The sequence below is a fragment of the Corapipo altera genome, unplaced genomic scaffold (assembly GCF_003945725.1).
Source record: "Corapipo altera isolate COAL_440 unplaced genomic scaffold, ASM394572v1 44, whole genome shotgun sequence".
NCBI lineage: Eukaryota > Metazoa > Chordata > Aves > Passeriformes > Pipridae > Corapipo > Corapipo altera.
In genome coordinates this window covers 18,455,451-18,472,426 of record NW_020884880.1, presented here as the reverse complement: position 1 = coordinate 18,472,426, position 16,976 = coordinate 18,455,451, and the positions used below count along the sequence as shown (strand labels likewise).

The 16,976-nt window shown below is 37.4% G+C and overlaps 1 protein-coding gene across 11 annotated transcripts in view; it reads left to right on the top strand.

Moving 5' to 3' along the window:
* Positions 1 to 16,976, top strand: part of SLC4A7 (solute carrier family 4 member 7) — a 93,754-nt gene that overhangs the window by 23,279 nt on the left and 53,499 nt on the right. For 10 of the 11 annotated variants that reach the window (XR_003526984.1, XR_003526983.1, XR_003526982.1 and 7 more), the window contains exon 2: positions 12,559 to 12,640. Coding sequence is in view for 7 of the 11 variants with exons in the window: in XM_027639080.1 (XP_027494881.1) it covers positions 12,559 to 12,640 (82 nt within the window). In the remaining 4 variants the exon portion in view is untranslated. Of the gene's footprint in view, positions 1 to 3,518; positions 3,627 to 12,558; positions 12,641 to 16,976 lie in introns of those variants that run through there. The other variant, XM_027639078.1, reaches the window with a different exon arrangement.

Below are 16,976 nucleotides of genomic sequence, written 5' to 3'. Positions count from 1 at the left end.
GAGTGGTGATCTGCAGTCTTCCTCTGGATCCCACGAGTGGTTCCAAAAGTTCCAAGACTCCAACATTATATATTCTGCAGTTCAGGCAGGAATGCTCAGTACCTCCCTCAGGGCGGGGGGTTCCTCAATGGGCGTGAGGACAAGAACACCCTCCTATCTCACAGGCCTCCTAACACCCAGTTTATAGCCTGAGGAGTCAGGCTCTATGGGCGGATGGTGTAAATGGTTCATTGATAACAGTTTCTGGGAAATGGCATGGAAAGCTATAGAATACACAGTTTTGGGTTACACCCATACAATGATGAACTGGTCCCAGCTGTTCTAACTAGGACGCATCCATAGTGGTATTTGACATGCTAACATTAGACTGTGTCATACAACTTGCCCCTGCATCATCTTAATCCCCTGGCACCTTGCCTCTCTCCTGACTCCCCCATGACCTGGGCCAGACTTGCCCCCTCCAAAATAAAGCCTCATTTAGAAGTATTGTCTTGCTGTCTCATAAGTATTTCTTGATTTTTATATTCTTTTCTAAAGAGAGGTGCTTTGAGTTTGTTAAATACTGCCCTTTCAGATACATGAAGAAAGGTAGCAGTAAACCTTTGTTGTTTTTTTGGGGCTGCAGTATTGGAAAAGATGATTATAGTATCATAGAATATCTCGAGTTGGAGGGGACCCATTGAGGTCATCAAGTCCAACTCCGTACTCTAATTTGTTCATACAAGGAAGGATTGAGTTTGGATTATGGGTGCAATTCGTAACACCCCAATCCTCACCCCCCAAAACAGAATTTTAAAATATCAATAGAAACCTCATACTAGATCTACCATTTTACAGGGCCAGGTGTATGGGTCTGTCAGTATGGCCTCTTTGCAAGCAAAGAAGCACTCAGTCTCCTTGCGCTCATATCTGGCTCTGTCTGATAGCAACTGGGCTGGAGCTCATGTGGTAAATTCTGCTGAGAGCTCAGTCCTGCTTACTGCAGCTGCTTTAAATGTCCTGCCATTTCAGAATGGCATATTAGCTCTGCCTACTAGACACTCTGCAGACCCTGCAGTAAGGCAGTTCACTGCCACTTCATGATGGACTGGGATCATAGTTCTATGTTGCTTGTGAAAAGATGAAAAGATCTAGGAACTCAGAAGAATATTTTTTTTTTATAAGAGATATTTACTCTTTTGGACCTGTCTTTCAAAAATGTGATTTTATAGACTGAGATAAGATCAAATAAGTGTAGCTTGAAGGGGTATAAAACTGAAAATTAAGAAGGATATATTGATAAAGAAAGTGTATGTTTCCTGATAGCTACTTATGTTTCTTTTTATTAAAAAAAAAAAAAGTCCTCATAGACTTCACAGAGATTCTTTTGCAGCATAAAGCATATGGTTAAAATATTGCTGCAGCACAAATAGTTCTGCTGAGTTCTCAGTGTTGTCACTGAACATGTTCAAGGATGTGATAATTTTGAATATATTTGCCTACAGTTTGTTTTAGAATACTTCCGTAGTTCAACATGTTAAGACAGTTGCAGTTTGAAGTTGCTGTGTTGTTCTCCATTTAATACAAAGCTTTTTCCTGATATTTATTCTTAGGGAAGAGCAGATGTTTATCCACAAAGTGTTTTGGTATAGGACTTAAAAGACAAAACCTTCCATCTGTTAGAAAAAACACGTTTATATTTTGGAGTGTTGGATTTTTCAGCTTGGCTCTTCGTGAACATGTTCTTTGCTTTCTGCTTTTTAAAAAATGAATACAGCTTCTGAGTGTTTTTTTTCTTGTTTGTTTGTTCCAAAATTGAGTGACTGTTAATTAGGAATTGGTTGACTACAGCCTGTAAAGAGATTTCAGTAAGCTGCTTCAGAGAGGTGGGATTTTTTTGTAAGTTTCCAAACCAAGCAAGTATTCTTTCCCAAACTTATAAAAAGAATAATAAAAAAATAAAATCAAACCTGTGATTCCCACCCCACTTATTCTATCCCAAAGGAATAGGCAGCCTCTTTCCCCATCATACACCCAACCTTAAACCTAAACAAACCATCTTTTTGAACTTGTAGCAACTGAATTACTTCTAGTATGGATTTATGCTAAGAAACAGTGCATTGAAATATGGGAGAGTCAGAACACCAGGACACAGTTCAGCAGAGCTGTTTCAGTATTCATCTGTGCAGGTGAAGAACTGTATGTATCTGTGCTCTGCATTAGGAAAAGAACAGGTTTGTTTTAGGATGCACAGTTAGGAAGAGAGCACTAAGAGTTAGGGTATCTGATATTTTTGTTTGACTTTGTGCTTCCTGTATGAATCATTTAGTTTATGGTCATTTACGTATGGCAGCAGAGAGACCTTCAAGAGCTTGGAAGTGAAAAGATGCATACATATTTTAGAGTGAACATATATTTCCAGAGTGGAAACAAACCACTTTTAAACTCTTGTCAGCACTATCTGAGAATACTTATTGAACTATTACTATAGTCCAGAATTTTCTGGACTGAGAAAGACAGTGAGAGGAACTGAATGTGTCCTTCTATTTCTCTGCAGCTAGGTGATAAATGCAGTCTTCGCAGTTACACAATGTGGCTGGTGGTATTTGTACCAAGTTTATGAACAGTATGTTACTTGTTTTATTTTGTCCAAGTTTTTTGTTTGTTGGCATGGCACCAGTCCAGCTTCATTACTAGAGTTCTCCTCATACAAGAAGTAGGAATGAAAGAAGAAAAAACAAGGAAGGCAGTGGCATGTTGTGAAGGTTAAATTATGGATAACACCCTAAAGAGCCGGTTTTCCCATCATTTTATGATGGGGCAAGGAGATTAAGGTATATGAGTGATGAAGAGGGAAAGAGCGAACTGAAGCTCTGAATTTGATCTGCTGGAGCGAAGGTTGCGTTTTTCTAAGGTTGGCTTAAGTGAGGAAAAAGTACTGCTACTCACATCATACCTGGAACAGAGAGCCACCTTACTCAGGCGACAGACATGAGCTTAATTGCAGCTAACAGCAAAGCTTTTTTACCTTTTCAACAGGGAAAAAAAATAAATGAGGGGTTCTCTTTTTAGGAAGCCCTGGTTTATTTTGTCAAACAAGAATATATGGCTTGTGTAAAAAAAACCACCTGCTTTATAATGGATATTCAGTGAAAGGTTGATAATGCAGCAATAAACACACTTAGCAGATGTTTGACTTCTGGGTTGTTCTGTTCTGGGACCTGAGGTACAAATGTGTTTTCATTTTGTAGTGCTAATGAAGTCTTGGATCAGAGCAAAAATTTTATCTTGGAGCTGTTCTTAGCAGCTGCTGATACAGAAAATGTTAAGTCTGGAACTCTGTTTCAGTTCCTTTTTTGGTATTCTCTGAGCTGGAATTGAAGGCACGCCGTCTTGCCCATTCTGCTGCTGTGCGACCCTGCAGTAGCTGTAATCAGTGGCCTGGGAGATGAGAGGCTGGAGTGGGAGCGATTGGCTGGAGAGCAATTTCCCGGAGTACATCTGTGTCAAGCAGAGCGAGCTAAAGCAGTCATGTATGCGCAGGCTCTGATCTCTTGGGAGGTTCATTACGGGGTCTCGTACAAGGGCATTCTCCGCTTCTGCACATCAGCATGGAAGAAGCTCGTCAAGGGAAGAAAATGCAACCTGTATGTAAATAGCAGCTGTATTACTTAATAATGGCTCAAACGTGCTTTGGTGCAAGTGATATGTAACAGCTGTGTCTCAGAATGGTGTGCTACCTTAGACTCACCAGTTGTGGAAGAAATTTTTGAAAGATCTGGTGATAGAAATAATACTTTGAGTAGAGATTTCTGTATTAGGGAAGATATTTGCTCTGTTGTTGAAATTGCTTAATCATAGTAACCAGCTTAATTCAGAAAGAAAATATACTTTTACAATTGTGAGAGCATACTACCAGATTTTGAGAGTGGTTGAGTGTTTTGTGTTGGGTTATTTTTTATTTTTCTTTTGCATTATTTTGAGTCAGCCTTTTTTAATTTGAAGGTTATCAGCTGTGGCTTTGAGTGATTCTATGCAGGTATAGCAGGGATGTTTCTGGTAGTGAATCTTGAAGTAATCTATTGATTGTTCTTTTTTGACCAAAAAAAAAAAGGGAACTTAATGAGCTGTGTAACTGAGGTAAAATGATCATGGAGATAGCATTTTCTTCAGACCTCAGTGGCACAGATAAAAAACTCCATTTGTGGGGATTTGTATAATGAAGCAGTGAATTCTAATATTAGTATTAGAAGCTATTGCTTAGTACTTGTATGGGTTGTTGTTACCACTGCCATGTAACTGCAATGCAGTATTGTAACAGGGTTTACTACTTTAAGAGTTTCCTGGAAACTAAAACTTAGGGAATGGAATTTTCCTAAGCTGTAAAGCTTTACAGATTCCTGAATTATTTTATATAAATTTTATAAAACGACAAGTAAATTTTCTATTTCCTTCTGTGAGCATAAGATGTAAGAGTTTGATTTAGACATGTTAAAATGCATCAGATTGCAGTGGCCTTTTGTTTGTAAGGGTCTCTGTAGAATAGTGATCGATTTTTGATTTTCATTGTGATGCTACTTTTGGCTCTGGACACAGCACTCTATCAAGCATGCATATGCCTAGAAGACTAGGTAATGATATGAGGTGGCTTGTTATAAGGATTCTGGTACTTCTGCTTTTTTTAACTATAATTTCAGAAATTTAAGTGAATGGAGATGTGGATTTTTTTTGAATGAAATTTAGTCCTGTGAGGCAGTGATAAAAAGCAACTTTGTGCAATAGCTACTATAATATTAGATATGCAGTTTGATATCTTATGTTGGATTGGTGACATTATTTGCTAAGATTATGCAAATAAATAATTTTAAATTAATTGGTAAATTAATGGTAAATTTTCTGGCTTGCCGAACACTCACATTGACTTCAAATGGGCTTCTAATTTTAATCAAGTATTTACTTGTGTTTTAGTCATACTTTGCTAGGAAATAAGCCATCCTTTTTTCTTGTGTTTGTTTTAACCCAGGTTTTTTTACTAATTGCTGTGGTGTGTCATAGTTGACAGCCATTCACAATTGTGACCAGTCTCTTGGTGTTATACTTCCGTTTCTTTCTGACTTTTTCTCCCAGTTTCATGTTCTGGTCTGATTAACACAGATACTTTGTTTACTGTTCAGAGATGTGTTTGATTTGTCTGGGATGGAACATGGCTTCTCTTGGAGGTTGTGGTGCTCAGTGTCACCCTGGCTCGAGTAACACCTGCTAGAAGTACTGAGATAAAACTACTTATAAACATTAGATTTCAGTGGTATGAGAAGCAAAACATTAACATGTTTAGAGTAGTTTTTCCTGAAAGGGTTTGGGTTTTGTGGTGTTTTTAAAGTAGCACATATACATATATTTACTGCCATCCACATAGAGTTTTGGAAAGTAAAAGTAAAATGCAACTTGTGGAGAGTCTGACTGAAGTCTGTTTATGTCTATTGGAGGTACTTGTCCAAACAAGGTTTGTATAGCTGCTGTGTTTCTTGTAAGTCTCCTAGAAGCAGATTGGTCAGATGTATTTAGTAGGGTAAGCTGAGCAGCTAATTAGAGGATTAGTAGGCTAGAAAAACTTGTCTAAGTATTTCTAACCTCTTTCGTTATGGCTGTGGTCTTGCTGAAATCTAAATGTTAAACCTTCAGGCGAGGCTCTGAGTATTGCTTTGATTAGGATGGATCTTCATTTACATGTGAGGATTATTGTATACGATAGTAATTGTATAACCACAGATAAAATTCACAAGAAAAGGGGGTGTGTGCGTGTATGGTGACACTAAAGCCATAGAGCTGTACTAGAGTCTTTACTGTAGTGCTTGAGCAATACACTGTGCTAAGATAGTAGCGAAAAAAATCTGGAAAGCAGCTGCTCCTGTGCAAATGAGACCATAGAAAATACAACTAAGGGGGAACCCATCAATACGGTATGCTTCCTATTTTAAACCTGGCAAGTGTTCTGTTTGTGAATTATTATTAATTGTGCTCTCATCTGTATATATTTAGAGGGCAAGGCCAGCTAAAAATTGTACTGTGACAAAATGAGGCAGGGCTCATTTATATTTGGTGCATTTTCCTTTGGCTGTTAGGTTGATGTGCTTGATTTAGAACTGGTAGTGTTTCATCACTCTGGCAACTTCTGTAGATACAGTATTGCTGTGTAGAGGCTGTGCCCAAAGAACTTACTTCAAGTGCATCTATAGGACTATTTAATGGACTGGGCAATACCTTCACTTACTGTTATTTAGAAAGAACTTTAGTTTTTCATATCCTGGCTGTCCTTAAAGGAGGCAACAACCAGAGATGCCTGCCCTCCTTCCCACCATGGGCTTATCTTACTTCTGGTTTAAAAGCAGACTCAGTTTGAAAGAAGTAAAACAATATATTTAGAACTAACCAAGTGCTGCTATTAGTCGTTCCTGCAGGTAAACCATGTCAAAAAGCCCTTTCTAATTTACTCGCTCTTAACTAAGGGTGCTCAGTGCTGTGTATGAGTAGCAGTGGGAGAACTGTAGGGTAGACCTGATGATTGTTTGAGGTAGAATGATTGTCATTGAACTCTTCATACAGTAATCAAAGATGGTCTTAGCAAATATATTTTTCTGGTTTCTTCTGTTATCACTTTCAGGGTTGCTGTCACTGGTAGACTTATCTCCTAATTTTGTAGGATTAGAACACTGGTCTTATCTGTTCCCCCCCTCCCTTCTTCTCCCCTTCCCGAACTGTTAGTGGTTATTAACTTGCAGTTCTGGGAGGTTGAATGGATAGAGAGGAGTTTGTATGTGCATTCTATAAATTGGAAATATATTTTATTTCCTAACTACATGAAGTATTATGTGTGCTTAGAACAGAAATGGAGGCTTCTGAAACAGACCACTTTGGAAATGTGGTTGTGAAAATGAATCATGAATTGCCCTGCTGGTTCTTAATTATTCTGAACAATATATTTCGGTAGCTATGTAACAAAACAAATGAGTTAGTCTATCTATCTATGAAAATTGTCAGTTTAAAAATATTTTTTATATATACATCCACATAACCTGGATACATCTGCAAAGTGAGGTTTTGTAGTTCCTCCTTGGTTATCTTTGAGATGTATGGTCAAAATGAAGGGTTTCTTTTTTTGTTGGTTCTTGAGCTAAACCTTTATTTTTGAAGCACAGCAATATTGGAAGTATTCTGTTATTTAATTTTTTTGTTTGATTTGATCACTGGAGCCTTCCTTGATGGCTGCCTTCTGAATGCAGATCCAACAAAGGAGGGCTGATAATAAAACAGAAGTCCTGCTTAGGCTATGCTTCCTAGGTTTACACTCATTCTGTTTACACTCCTTGCTGTAGGCCTCTACTGTTGTGTTGGATGGATGGTTTGATCCAGCTTAACTGCTCTCCTATATATTTATGATGAAGGAAGAAAGAGCAGTATATGAAGAGCAAATGTGATGTTGATCTTAGTTGGTAAATCTACAGTAACATGCTTATAGAGATTTGCCAGTTGGGTCTGTAAGCAGTGTGTGCTCCTGCTTTGAGGGGAACGGCTTGTTGGTGCCACATTCCAACCTAAGAGCTAAATCCTGTCTGCCAGATCTGGTGTCTCTACAAAAGCGGAGATGTATCCCTGGGTTCTTGTGGGAAGGAAAGGGGAAATTACTTGCTCTCTCTTCAAGCCAGAGAGGTTGGGTTATAATTACAGTCATAAAACAGTATGTAGGTTCACTGTGATGGTGTAGGCAATTGTATTAGAATATTATTAAAATAAGAACTACTACACTCTTGGCCAAGGACAGATGTATATGGGAAAAAAGTAGATATGAATACATACCCTCCCTCCCCTGCCCTGAGTTGGGGTTAGTTGGTTTTTTAATTGGTTGGTTTTGTTTTTGGTTTTGTTTTTTTTTTTTTTTTTTTTTTTTTTGGTGTTGTTGTTAGGTTTTTTTTTCTTCATTTGCACCTACTTCAATAAATGTTGCAGTGAAGCTTCTTTGTAGCATGAAAGTGGTAATGTAATTTTTTTCTGGGGGTGGGAGAGGAGGGATGATGGTGGATGTGGGGTTTTCTTGTTTGTTTTTGCCCTCTCCCATGCCCTACTTACTTATTTCCATGAGCACTAGTGCTGTCTCTTCTGGTGCTGCAAGTCTCTCCGTAATTCTGCTGGGGAAGAACTTTGATCTGAGAGAGTGTAAATGGAGCACATGAACATTGGCTTAGTTAAGTGATGTTCTGAAAAGTTGAACTCGAATTATTCTCAAAATAATTACTGAATGGCTTGTAGATTTCCAAGGTTTACTGTTAACTGTATCAGCCATTTATGATCACTGTCTAACACCAGAATGAATTGATTGAACTGTATTTCAGGTACCTTAAAAATGTGCTGCTAGCAAGTTGTCTGTCTTGGAAGTGGGTATTCAGTGATGCACTTTGGCAGCATGCCCGTCTGAAGTCTGTCGTGTATGTGACTGCATAAGGTTAAGTGAGTTGCATGGTGAGAAGAGCTTGAACAGATGACTGTGGAAACTTGCCTTTGGATTTAATACTCTGTGCGTCATGTTTGTGCTAGTACACTATATGGTAGCTAACACTGCTCGAGGTTGTCAGTTCTTCCAAACTTCAGGAGCTTTCCTTCATGGTTCATGCAATTTAGGATTGACTCTTTTTTTCAACAGTACTTTTAAAAAACATGTAGCACTAATATTGTAGATATAAAAGGTGTACTGTACTAAATGACAACAGATGTTTGACAAGGTGAAGTGTTAATTTGTAACACTTGAAGTGAATTTCTGCGTACTTGTTTGTCTGCAAAGGGGAATTACTCTTTCCTTCTGGACTGAGAAAAAACATTTGAAAATCAGAGGTGGCAAGAGGAATCCTACTGGAAGTCTGGTAGAACACAGAGTATTGATCTGATCTGCAGCAGTTGAAAAGGGATTTCATTTTCATGCTGGTGAGAGTTAGAAAGCTGAGAAGACAGGTTCTAGTGTATGTAGGCACCTCTGGCTGAATATGAAGGTTTTACTGGAGGGTTGTTTCTACAGTATGTTTGTGAGTATCCAGGTGTTAGGAAAAGTATATGTAGTGTATCTTAATACAATTTACTAGGCTTTTACTTTTCTCCCCCTGCCCCCAATTTGAAGTATGCTGGATTTGTTCTGTTTTTATAAATTACCATCTCTTTAAAAAAAGAAAAAAGACAAACCAAACGTGAAGACTTGATCTTGCTCTGGGGTACCTTAGTTGCTGCTTCTGTTGGGTTTTTTCCCTTCTCAGTTGTTCTGTCTCTTGACTGGAAATGAAAGTTACATACATTCTAAGTTAGTCTTGAATTTTACTTTGTCTCATCTTCAGCAGCTGTATTTGGGCATCTGTGGGATTATTGCATGTAAAGTTTCACATGAAGTGGCTGGTAGTGGTTGCTTTAAGCTCAAGTCATTCTCTGTGCCTAAAAAAGGGAAGTTGAAAAGTTCTCAGCAATCCCACTGCTCTTTGTTTATGTATGTAAAAAGTTCAGAAAGTAGAAGAGAGAACTAAAATGGCAGCTGTAATAGTTTTCCCTCGCTTTTGTGCCTTCAACTGACATGATAGATCTAGAATTACTGGAAACGTGTGCCTTGGAGACTTTATTTTTAACCAGGAAAAGGTTGTAGTTTGGAATTACTTTTATAGCGTATTTGAATATTTTTGGGTTTTTTACCTGACCTAAGGCAAAAGTATCTCATACTGCGATTTGCTCTCGGCATTGCAAACAGATATGTTAAAATGATGCTTTGTGTTTTCCTGAACAAAGGCTGTAAATTATATGCTTTCTTCATGTATGATATTTGTGGTTGTTGATGGTTTATTCTTGGAAGAGTCTTTGCATATGTTGAGTACTTCGAGATAGTGATAGAACTGTTTGCAAGGGCACACATGCCTTCCTGTAATCTAATCTTAAAAGTCGCATTACTTTACACATTGTGGTTTTTGAAGGCTGCTTCTATATGTTTGAGTTTGGCAAAGAACCTCTTTTACTAAAACAAAGGCTGATAAATATTCATAGTATGATGTAGGGCATACAGCAAATACTATCTCAAAATGTTATTGGGAGATAAAAATCTTTTCTTGTGTGTGTATTTTCTGCAGTGTGTATGTAGTTTTCTGTTGGTATGCAGTAGTTTGTATAATCTGGAGAAAAACTTTGTCTTCCTTTATTACTCAAAAACTGTGTGTTTGGCCAGATTTCAAGGGTCCTAAAAGGACTGTTGAAGATGGGTGTGTTTAGTTACAGGATTTTTCAACAGTCCGTGGCTGTAACAATGAAGTTAATTATGGGACAGGTTTTGATAGCAATTTTCCTGTTATTAGTTTTGGTTTTTTTCTCTTGTGATAAAACGAGATAGTGTAGAGGATTTGTGATTCTTCCATCTATATCCATCTCTGTTTGGAGTTTGATGGTAATGTACAAGATTACTGTGTGTATCTGTTTCTATGAACTGGAGTGTATTACAATATACTTGATTTTGTTGTGTAGGAGACAGGAAATACTGTTTCCCCCCCACGTCACTCTCCCATCATCTTACCATGACACTTTTTAGAGTTCTGCCAATTCTTCATTAATAGGTCCTTGTAACATTTTCACAGATTTGTCCAACAGACATGACTTTGGTTTAATCACACAAATTTTTTTAATTGTAGCTATGTGAAGTGTGCAGGAATTTTGATTTTTCTACCCTACATGAAAAACTACTTTTGCAATGCAGCAGTAGTGACAAAGTTTAGGTTATGGTGTAATGCCTTTCTTGAAAACCCTATTTTTAGGGACACAACTCAGAGTCAACCTTTATTTAGTTTTCAGAGGCTTGTTCTGCCATGTGCCACTCTTTTTTTTTTCTCTTGTATTCTTGCTTATTTACATAGTGCTAACTGCTGTTGTTGGGTTTTTTTTTGCGGTCTAGCTGTCTTTAACCTTTTTTTAAACCTCATCTGACTTTTTTGTTCCCAGTATGTGGTGGTTGTCATCTTCATATTCTTTAATCTCCTTTCCCCAATAGGCAAACTAAGATTTAAACTTATTTTGGTGTGTGTTTGTAAGTGTGCACAACACACTGTAGTAAATATCTTTTTTATTAAGACTGAGGAGCTGCATGTCCAAAACCAGCTTTCTTTGGGGGTGGGACCTGCTACAGTTTGTTTTAGCTTGAACCTGTTAAACAGGTATGTTGTTTTTCATCCTTGTCGCTTTCCTGTGAGATCACAAACTTGTTCTATATATAAAGCAATTGCATAATTCTAAGACCAAAGTTTAGGTGAGTGTCAACAATGTTAGGGTTCCCAGTCCCTGTAAGACTCCGGATTTAGGCTTCTGTTTTTTTCCTCAGGAAAAGTCACTTTAGTGAACTGATCCATTGGAAAACTAATTAAGTTGTTATTAAAAAAGCTAAAAGCATAAAATCCATTGCTTAAGCGCTTTTTATCTGATGCCATGATTGTTAGGTCTGGTTTAAGGAAAAAAGCATGTGCCCAAGGGAGCAGAAAGAGCAGGGACAGTAATCTTTAGCAGTTAGTGTGCCCTTATACTTGGATGTAAAGCGTTACCCTTAGGCTGTGGGTCTTTTGGAGAACCAGTTCTGTCAGGAGGCTGTAATTTGTGAGCTGTTAAAAGTGGACTGTATTCTAAGGAATGCAAACACATGCAGAAAGGCAAGTTTAATGTTATTTTTGATGTCAGGTCTGAGATGAGATTGAGATTTCTGCTGCTCACTTACTTAATTTCTGTCAAGACTGAGCAAAAGGCAGTGTTTTAAGGTCTGCTTTAGTGATGTGCTAAATGTGATTAGAGGACATGCCTCATTCTTGAACTTATATTTATTTTAAATACTGTGCTTTTGCATTATGAGTGGTGTGATCTCAGTAGTAATGGAATCTGAACAGGTCTTCTTGAAACTTCTGCTTTTTAACTTTATGCCTAAAAAAAAAAAAAGTGAATTAGGTAGAGATGTGGTTAACAAGCTGGCTGTTGAAACCTGAGTGAAGCAGTTATTTTCATCTTTCCAGAGCTGTTGGTGTAGGAGAGGCCCCCAAGTTGTGTAACTTAACCCTTTTGCTACCCCTTTGTTCACAAAAGCTTCTTATTTGTGCTGGAAAATGTCAGGAATTGTCCTCTAAGCAGATGAGTTCAGGATCTCTGAATGTCAAGTTATGTAACTTCCTGTTAATTTCCCAGTTATTTTATTAAAGTAGATTGATTGCTGTTGAATAAAAAACTAAAAGAATACTGCACTCCTGAAATGTGTGTCCTGACCATTTATACGATGAAATCAAGAGCAATGAAAGTAAATTACCTTGTATTTAGCCTGTCTGTTGATTTACTCTCTTTTTCCTTCAATATAGGGTAATGTTTTCTTTAAGAATTGGATGGGTAGATTTTCAGTGATGTTTTCATTCTCAATTTCTAAGTGGTGAAAATGTGCTGGTTTAGAAAACTTTGGTATACTGTTTCGGAACATATTTAGGAATTTAGAAAAAAAATTAGTTCTACTTAATTTTAACTTAAACTTATGTCTTCTTTCTTCAGGGTCACGATGAAGAAGCTGTTGTAGATATGGGCAAAATCAGCTCTACTATCAATACGAATTTTGAGAAGGAAGAACTAGAGAGTAAGTTTGTGGTGGTTTTCTGTTTATTTAACATGCATTTTTTGTCTAGGGATAAAAGATGTATTTTCCATGCTGAAAGGAATCAGAATTTTATGGCTACGTGAAATTCTAGCAAATAAAACTAGTGAAGGACAGAGATGACCTGCCCTGTGTTTTTGGTCTCTGTGCATGCTGGTAAATACTCACTGTTGTTCAAATCTGTCACAGAAAAAAATTTTACAAAAATTTTTTTATGAAGCTTTCCAAGGAAAACTTGCTTCTGAGATTTAGGTTTGAAAAACTGATTGCTGTTGGTAAGTAATTTTCCAGCATGAGTGATGTCAAGTTCTGCAGAATCAAAACTCAGGAAACAGGGGTCACGAGGGAGATATTTGTTTTGTTTTCTGAAAGTTAAGTATTCTTGTGATTGTGGTCATGCACTTTAAATACTGAGAGTCTGAACAGATGGGTAACAGTGCTTCTGGTTCCATAGTAAACTGTCCATGCCACAATCTGCAGTCAGTTACAGCACTATGGAATCCTGTTGGTCTTCATTATTTGAGTCAGCATTTTGCATTTAGCAGTGAAAATAGCACTGTTTTAGTTTCATGTAGCAAAATGTAAAATTAGATACTTCATCTAAGACACAATTTCTTTCTTATTTGAAAAGGAATTAGATTGAGATGAAGATTCATGGATGCTAATTAATGAATCCAGAGGAAAAAGATAGAGAGATCCAGTGTTAAAATCTTAGTTGTCTTTCATATAGAATGCTCTGAAGCTTAATTAACATTTGCAGAATGCTAGAAGGCTATCAGTAGATTGACTAAGTAGTACTGGCTCTTACTGCTGCAGAACATTGAAGAGAGCCATGACAGCAGCAGTTTCTAGCTGAAAGAAGTTGATTTAGGTTGCTGCCACATTTTTCTTATACCACCAAGAGATGGTTTAAAATGATTAATGTTGTTTGTTGCTGTTGCAGTCATACTCTTACTCTGTCCCTTCATTCTCCTACTCTTTTTTGTCTTGTGCTAACATTCTCCTTTGTCTGACCGTACCATAAGCCTGGTTAAGTATGTTAAGCCAGCAGAAAATGTAACAGCCCTGACTAAGGAAGATGGTCAAGCTCTCAGCTGTTGAGCATCCCAAACTGATTTGCCACGCAGATGGATGTGTGCCAGTGCTGAGCAGAGGAAGTATGGATGTAAGGCTGAGAGGTGCAGTGGCGGAGGCTGTGACAATGCCAGTTTAGATGGGGTTGAGCGGTGGGGAAACCACTGCTTTGGCTGTTTCTACAATTAAATCTTCAGTGCAGATTTAAGCTGTCTCCTCCTTAATTTCCTTCTCTTGCTTTTCTCTGGGAGATGACCCAGAGAAAGCATGTGTATGTTTTGCAGGCAGGCAGGGGTTAAAGGGGAAGCAGGCATCCAGCTGGAGTGGTGTGCTGGGCAGCAGCCTGAGCAGCTGTAATGCCTCAACCACAACGAATGACATGGGAATGTGCGGCCAAATCATTTCCCCAGTCTCTTTCATAGCACGTTGGTAGGAGTGCCTCAGCTAGTACAACACTGTACTTACATGAGATACTGGGTGAGAAGGCAGGGGGTTCAGGCTGCTTGAGGCAATTTAAGTGCTGACTGTGGAAAATACCCTTGTCTTACCCACAGCCAAAGAATAAATTAAGGTAAAATGAAGACTTCTGTTTGATGAGCAATTGAGTCAGCAGTTAAACAGAGAAGGCAAGATCTATCTCACTGTCCTCACCTTGCTCTTAGTCATGCAACCTTATCTTTCCTTTTACTACATCTTACTCTTTTTGGAGTGACCCAGTGTAAATGTCTCAACACAAACAGGTTAAACAAATAACTAGTAAGAATCATCTGACAAGATTGACAAGAAAAATGTATTCCAATAGGATTATCAAATATCTGAGGCTTGATATAGGCACACATTTTCACATATGAGTAGGAATTATTCACATATTTTGTAGTGTCTTCTATATTTGTAAGAATTTTTTTTTTTTTACTGGTAGAATGGCGAAAGGGGGGGACAGTATGTATTTTGACTTTAATCAGTGGAAATTGTTCCAAAGTAAGAACAAGTTTTTCTTTTCCTGTATGAAGGAGAAAGGAATATAAATGTGGTTGTTTATGACTCATACAGTTATCTTCTCAGAAATTCTTCAAATTCAGGGTATTTTAGAGGATAAACTTATGTGAACTTAAAAACTCTGTTTACAAGATCATTATTTATGAGCTATTATGAAAGTAGGTATGTGGGATTTTGAGGTTTTGTTTTTAATTGTGGTATTAAAATCTTAAAAGGGGAGAAATGGAATTGTTGGCTGCAAGCAGTAAAGCAACTCCAACTAGTATTCTTTTTCATTTCTGACGTGAAGATTTTCCTGTAGGCTTAAGAAGACCTGTACTAAAGCATTAGGCATTGGAAGTGTTTTAAGACCTGAAACTATTTCAGTCCAGTCTTTCAACATGTGTTTCTGGTGACTTGAAAAGCAGTTCTAGGAATTTGGAACCTTTCCAGAAATGTGTGTTGATATATTTTCAAAGAGAGGCAGCAAGCAGTAAATGCAGTTCAGCTATGATGTGAAGCACCAGACCTTTAAGAGTCAGCATGGACAGGTGATATTTAACTGCTTTAAAGTGTGTTGATAAATTTGCTGTTGTAGAAGGTATAATTTTGCTACTGATACTAAAGCGAAGGTTTCTTGTTGTTGTCAGTATTGAATATTAATATCTTCTGGAAATTTTGTGATGAAATACTAATGGAAAGAGGGCAAAATGCTAAAGGAAAAAATAGATCTTGGATTTAGGGCTTCTCAAGCTCTACATTCTATTTATGGTGGCTGGTAAAGTGTGGTACCTATCTGGAGTGACAGTGTTTAGTTTAGAAAGGTTAGGCACAGGCTATTTACTTCCTAACACTTTTCCTGTAAAAGAGAAATGGTTAGAGACGGTAAATTGCAATTGTGGGCAGACTGTGTGTGTACTAAATAAAGGTACTGCACTTTACTGAAGCTGTAAGGCCTTACTTTGAAATAACAAATGTGAGTTTACAGAAGAACTAGAAGAGGGAATAACATCTTAAAATAACCTTTTTGAGAGCACCTAATGTTCTTAACTTGATGCCAGTCTCTTTGAGATGCAATGAATGAGAGTCAGAGTAAGCCAGGAGGTGGACGTAAGGCAAGAATATTAATGGCAAAGGTATTTTGTGTGATCTTGTTAAAGGTGTTTTCTCTTAAGAACCATGTTCAAGGAAGGTGTTCAAGGAAGATTTTCTTAAACCTGCGATACGATGTTTGGCTTGATACTACTGAGACCTATCTTTTAAAATGCATAGTTAACTTTCAGTCTTGATTTGAGGACACATTTACTAGATACAGTTTAAGGGAAAAGAGATGTATTCTGTTACTCTGTGCAGGCCAGCAAAGCATAGCAAAGATAAGGAGTTTACATATAACAGAAGTTTTGTTCCAGAAACAATCTGAGGTCAAGAATCTGTATCTTGGTAGGCCAGTTTTCTGTGGCATAAATCCAAGCAGCAGCTTCAAGAGTTAAGATGATTTAATAGCTACACTACTCTCACACTGTCCTGTGGCAGGTGTAAGTAGTGTTTACATTTCAAGTGACCCTTTCATCTCTTACACCTTGATGGTTTAGAACCTTAATTTTTATTTATGATAAAAGCTGTGATTTTCAATTCATCTTAGTTGACAATGACAGGTAATTAAATTTTTTTCCTCCCCTATAAGTGAATATTGTGTATGTAAATGGAAGACTTGCTCTACAAGTGTTTTGCAATTTAAAGGGTTATGAATCATTAAAAATTGTTTCAGTATTATGAAAGGGTTTTGGAGAACTAAGAATTATAGGACAACTTGTAGTAGAATCTATTGCTAGGATTTTTTTTCAGGTGGCAGGTTTACTATTATTTTATTCTATAATATTAATACTAACTACCTATTCTAGATGTATCTAAATTTCAATTGTTCAAAATCCCATGAATTATTGCTGTCAAATCTTTTAAGAAAACAGGTTGTACAGGAGCAGGTAACACAAGTAATAAAACATGACACTGTAGTTGCTGGTAGTTGAAGATTGTGCTTAGTTATGTTTTTGTGTTCTGTAATAGGCTGTGCAGATTTGAATAGGCATTACAGAACAGATTTCTTATGGTGCTCAAACTGAGAATGAAGACTTCAACCTTTAGGAGACCCCTTATGGTCTAGAAAAAGAAACATGTTTAACAGGAAAAAAAATCTGAAATGGTTTCTCATGAAGTTGTGTCTTTTTATGTGGTCCACAAGTAGAAAAACGCAAAACTACTTTTGAAAACA